This window comes from Humulus lupulus, chromosome 2 (assembly GCF_963169125.1).
Source record: "Humulus lupulus chromosome 2, drHumLupu1.1, whole genome shotgun sequence".
Lineage (NCBI taxonomy): Eukaryota > Viridiplantae > Streptophyta > Magnoliopsida > Rosales > Cannabaceae > Humulus > Humulus lupulus.
Window position 1 is genome coordinate 207,216,586 of NC_084794.1, and position 6,341 is coordinate 207,222,926.

At 31.8% G+C, this 6,341-nt stretch overlaps 1 protein-coding gene across 1 annotated transcript; it reads right to left on the reverse strand.

The window, feature by feature from the left end:
* Window positions 1-2,990: 2,990 nt before the first annotated feature.
* LOC133815112 (protein MOR1-like) lies at window positions 2,991-5,930 on the reverse strand. Its single transcript, XM_062247993.1, has 11 exons — window positions 5,854-5,930; window positions 5,321-5,444; window positions 5,171-5,250; window positions 4,919-5,096; window positions 4,753-4,817; window positions 4,587-4,669; window positions 4,429-4,436; window positions 4,050-4,163; window positions 3,723-3,842; window positions 3,195-3,297; window positions 2,991-3,040 (listed from the first exon to the last, which is right to left on the reverse strand). The coding sequence occupies exons 1-11, from the start codon at window positions 5,928-5,930 to the stop codon at window positions 2,991-2,993; spliced, it is 1,002 nt and encodes a 333-aa protein (XP_062103977.1).
* Window positions 5,931-6,341: the final 411 nt, after the last annotated feature.

The window sequence follows — 6,341 nt, forward strand, 5'->3', positions numbered from 1 at the left end:
CAACAACAATAGAATATTGTGAGACAGCCTGATACTCAGTCTAATGTTCTTAATCAATTCATGATTGAGACGCGTTCTTCTATCAGAAACTTGGAGACTCAGATGGGGAAATTGACTACTCTAATGCCAACTGAGCTCAAGGTAATCTTCCTAGCACCACTGAAGTCAACCCAAAAGAACATTGTCAGGCTATTACTTTGAGAAGTGGGAAGAAGTATGAAGCGCCAAGCACAGAGCAGTCAGTTGAAGACAAAGATCAAGATCAACAGGCACATGGCACAATGGATCAGAAGCAAGGTGAAGACAAGGTTACTGAAGACCTCCCAGTCAAAGAAGCTACACCACCAGTGAGCATTGACCATCACGTCAATATTCCCTACCCTCAAAGGCTCCACAAGGATAACCTAGATAAGTAGTTTTCTAGATTCCTGGAGTTATTCAAGAAACTGCACATCAACATTCCATTTGCGGAGGCCTTAGAGCAAATGCCCAGTTATGTAAAATTCATGAAATTTTTTTTGTCTAAGAAGAGAAAGATGGGAGAATACGAAATTGTGGCATAAACTGAAGAGTGCAGCGCCATTCTGCAAAGGAAACTCCCTCAGAAGCTGAGAGATCCTGGGAGTTTCACCATACCTTACACTATTGGGAATTTTGAGAGTGCGAATGCTCTATGTGATTTCACTACAAGAAAAAATGCTTTTAATAACACCGAAAATGTGTTATCAAAACATACGATAACACTTTTTGATGGTTAAGACCGACTATGTTATCGTAGGTCAGGGTACTTTACATAACACTTTATAAGTGTTATACAGATGTGTTATTGTACTGTCAACGATAACACAATTTCTGTGTTATTTTAATATATAGATAAGTGTTTAATTATGTTATTTATAGTCGATTATATAAAACTTTTTTTTGTGTTATACTACACTATAGTATAACACCTTTTTTGTGTTATACTACACTTTAGTATAACATTTTTTTTGTGTTATTCTACACTTTAGTATAACACTTTTTTTGTGTTATACTACACTTTAGTATAACACTTTTTTTGTGTTATACTACACTTTAGTATAACATATTATTTGTGTTATACTACACTTTAGTATAACACATGTGTTATATTAGATTAGAGAAACATAATCTTTTTTTACTTACACAAAACTAGGAAAACAAATATGAAAGTTGAAGCCAAATAAAGTAACATAAATAGATTTTTATTAATTACTCAAATGTAATTACAATATTTAGTCTACTAGTCTAGGCTTAAGAAATCATATTACAACATAATTTATGCCCAATTCAGATTCCTTTATCATTAAATACAAAACAAGAAATGTATACAAAAATTAGTGAAATACATTCTTCCATTCTAAAGGCCTCAACTACAAATGTTGTCAAGAATTGCTCCAAAGAAATCATCTCAATATACCTGCACATTGTAAAAAAAAAGTCCCTTTATTATTAAGAACATAAGACTTAAGCTAGTTTCCACCTGTAAGCATATAAAGTTTAAATTAAATTTGTAATAACTCCAAAACTTGACAAAACAGCAAGGTATAGCAAAATGTACTACCATACAAAATAATGACTGAAGAAACAAAACATGCAACTTAAAACAAGGCTTGTGAAATGTATCAAGATAACAAATATATATATAGGAGCAACTCAAACAAACATCAACATTTAGAAAAGGTCAGAGAGAGAGAGAATGAAAGAAAGGACCTATAACAACTGTTATGCTTGCAGTGATCACTACTAAGATACCAAAATGAATTAAAAAAAAAAATCTTAAGCTTGAGAAGATGAGATTTTCAGATAACCAATACTAGACTAGATAGAATCTCACATCCATTACTGGAGGAAGAAACCTAAATAATTAAATAATTAACAAGAAACTAAGATATACCATAAACAACATGACACATGCATTATTTGAAGAAAAAATTGCTCATGAAACATTACCCATGGCTGGCTATAACTAGTTTCTTATATACATATATAGACAACAAGCATATTAAAATAATAGTCAGCAACATAAAAATTACGATAACAAGCATATAAAGATATAGCAAACATATTAAACTAGTTTCAGCAAGCAAAACAAGCCAATGCAGAATTTGGCACAAATTATTTAATAGATTTAAATAACAATAGAAAAAACTAAAAAACAGCACAGATAACTATAGAGCCCAATATGCTCCATAGAGCCTATCATTTAACCATATGTATTATGCAAAAGAACAAGAAAAAATCTAACTTGTAAGATGACACATTTAACAACATTAGCAAGTCACCCATAATAAAATATTTATAATAGAATAAAACATAAAGAACAATAGAACAAATTGCAACTTTTATTAGGAGACAATAACTTCAACACAAGATTTCCTTCAAACCATTGCATGGAGCCTTATAAAGACTGAGCAAAAGGAAAAGAGACAGAGAAAAAAAAAGGGGGATAAGTCTTCCAAAAATAAGATAGTAACTTAACATACAAATAAGAGAAAAAATAAGACACTTGAAACATATTTATTAAGTGCAGTACAAATAAGAGCAAAAATGAAGGAAGCTATTCTAAAATACTGAGGAAAATTACCTGTTGTTTGAGTCATTCATTGTAAAGTTGTTTCCAACCAAGTTACTGCCAAAAAAAAGATCATCTTGTTACCATCTAAAGATGGAAACGGTTATGATGAAAAATCATGGACCTATTTGAAACTACTACTATTTTCATTATTGGGCTAATGAAACTAAACTGATTGTTTAGCAATGTTTAGCACATTTTACTCAACTGATTGTTCAAAAATATGAAATATATTACAACTACAAACATAAATGCACTTACCTCCATAAGGATAGGGACATAGTCCTTGTGCACCTTTAAAATAACAGCCTTGTTACTTGTTTCAATACAGAATGTTACCCAGTTAAGAGTTGATGACCGTACAAGAGGAACTTTATTTTTTACAGCTGTCTTAATATCAGCAATAGACAACATCCATTACAGTTTGGGCAAAATCAAAATTACCACCTATCAAAGCGATTACAAACACTCAAATGCAAAGAATTTATGTCATCTAATCTCTAATAAAAAAAAAACTTAAACCAAAAACATAGTAAGGGATCCTATGACAATACTATATTCTGAATTAAAGAACTATAGCGTAGGATAAAGATATACTTGCCTTCCACAATGTCAGCTAGACTTAAGCACCCAACTGTATGCATTGCCTGAAGACTTTGATTTAGTGCCTCAGTAGAGGCAGGTTTTTTCTCTTTCAATTTTTCCTTTATAAAAAAAATAAGAGAGAGAGAGAGAGATAAATCAAAGGAGTTAGATAAATGCAATAAACCAATATCCCTTCTTCAATCTTTATTAAATTATTTCTATGAAAAATTTGAGATAAACCAGATCAAAATATATATTAAAAGTAAAATTGAATAGAAAAATCACTTTATATACAAATCAAAGCTACGGTCAACATCATTTGAACTTCTAAAAAAGAATCTACTCGTATGACTAAGTGCACTTTTATTAATAAGAAAAATGAATGTACAAGTCAAAATCCAAAAAAAAAATACCACCATGCTCAGTTGTAAGTAACAGGCAAAAAGTAAATGAACACTTGAACACCTTGGTTACATTCAAACAGTTTGTTTGCATTTTAAGTTGATATAATATTATTTTTTTAGCTAGCAAAAAATGAACATACCAGCAAAACTAGCAATAGGAAGCGTGAACTTGCAAAGAAATTAGTTCTTAAACCCCGAGCAAGATTGCCAATAGCTTGAATTGCCTCGACTGCTACAGCGATATTAACATCTGTTATGAGCTGTACAGAAAAAGAATTAAATGATTTTTATTCATCAACTCAAAAAGAAAGTATAAACTTATAACAGAAGTAAGAATATAAAGCATGAAGTTAAAACTTAATGGAGCAGATTGAACACTTAACTATGCAATATTAAAAAGATCCTTGGCAATAGAGAGAGGTATAAACGATGCAAACGAAATACCCAAACATAAAAAGACAATGTACCTTTTTTAGTGTCCGATAGATTTCTGAGAAATCACCGGGTGCTATTCTTTTTGTTGAAGCAAGCTTGGTTAGCTCTGCAACAACCTCTTTCCGTTCTGACCACTTGGTTGCTTTCTGTGACATAAGGCACAAGATGTTAATAGCAATACAGGAACATCAAAACCAAATATTCCTAAATTAAATCACTACAACCAAAAAAAAAAAAACTGAACTAGTTTGACAGAGAGAAGAAAGAAGACTGATCACTCCATCCCAAAATCTAGACTTCTCCAAAGGAGCCAATATATCAACAGGATCAACGAGCTCATACTCATCTATTTCCTAAGGAGCTGACAATTAAAATATGTTAAACTATGCATAAACAGGAGAGCTAAATAACCAACATCACTGCAGTAAAAAAACTAATAAAATATAACACTAAAGTGTCAAACTCCTACAATGGTAATCACTTGTTACCCGCTGATAGAACACCTACTTGTCGTCATTTAATATCAACCAAGAAAAAGAATAATCTAATAGACTATGTGTATTACACACCATCAGATGTAGATTCCTCAGATGGGCCAGCACCCACAACTTCAGATACAACCTCCTTTTCTGGCTCCTTGTCTTGCTCATACCTGAAGACATCAATACCAACTAGGTAAAGAAAAATAAAAATAGCAAGCAGATCAAATAGCTAATGAAAAAAATTAATTTTCACCTTATTTTGCGACATGGTGTAGCTGCCCCTATTACATTCACCAGCTCGGCTTCCAATTCTTTTTTCTTCAAAAAATAAAAAATAATAAATAAGTCATTACTTCCAAGGATCAGGGAGCAACAAAAAATTCCATACGCAAAGCCGTACATGTAAGAAGTTATCATACCATTGTATCCCTCATTTTCTCAAATAATATTGATTTTACAGGGTCCTTTCCAATCCATCGACAAAGCTCAAGAGTAAGTCCCTTAGAAGATGCACGAACATTTTGATCTTGATGGTCAAATAGCTCAGGCAACATCTTTAATATCCTCTTTGGAGGCACAACTTTTGCTCCAAACTCACTATCAAACCAAACATGCAGATTAGATAAAGAAGTACAAGAAACATTTCCCGCAAAATTAAACTCAATACAAACCTTAAGGCTTGAAACATGACATCAATTACGGGTACAACAACTTTAGCAACTTTGGCTTTTATCGCCTTCTCCATTGCATCCTGCAACAAACACACCAGCATTACTGTATGAATGAAAAAGAAAAGATAGAAAATATAAGAAACGACATACCAAGAAAGGCTCTACAGCCTCCAATTCAATCCAAAGCATGAAGATGGCCTGGGCCTTCTCCACTGTCTTAGGCCTACCGGTGAGACATTTCGCCACAACCGCGTCACATACTTCTTTGCCATACCTATACACAACAAAGCACAATATCAAAACTTAAGGTCAGTTAAAGAAATTACTATTTCTATAGAATTATTATAAAAATACATGAGAGTTGAAAAGTTAAATAAAAAAAAAGTCATTTAATGAAGACACTGCATAAATCAAAGTCTTAAACAGAATATGCATAGAGAAAAATTTAAACAAAAAATATTCACAACAGGAGCAAATATTAAGACTTCAAAGTCAATTTATACACCCTTTTGCATAACCACTAACCAACTTTCTTAACTAATTGTAAATTCAATATGAAATTGCTACTGCTCCAGAGAAAATTAGACATATTGGATGACTCAAAACACATATTAAAACAACAATTATTCTTAGTCTCACGATTTACAATTCAATGACTTCGACGTCAATTTGTGATCCAATACAACATTGCAAAAACAACAATTAACAGCAGAAGTGTTTTCCTATTTTTCATAAACAAGTTCTTATCATTTTCCTCCATTTGAGTTCCTATTTTTCATAAATTTTAACAGTAATTTCTGTTCAAATTCAAATCAGAGCATTTGAAACCTCAAACAATAAAACATGTTAGTTCACAGTACCAAAACAGTTGAAAAAACTAAAGACTAATATAGCACCATTAAATTTCAACTTCCTCAAATGAATAAAAGGGAAAAAGATAAAAAGAAGAAAAAACCACCTAAAGGAAAGCGAAAAGAAGTGTTCTTGCTGGCTCAACATAATAGAATCATTGAAACACATATCTAAAACTTATCTAAAAAAGACAAAAAAGATCAAATCACTCCAGCCCCATGCCTCCTATGAATAAATCTGGATACAATTCACAGATAAGAAAAAGAAAATACAAAATCTTACTAACACCCATGTAAATTATTGTTAGAGAATATATATT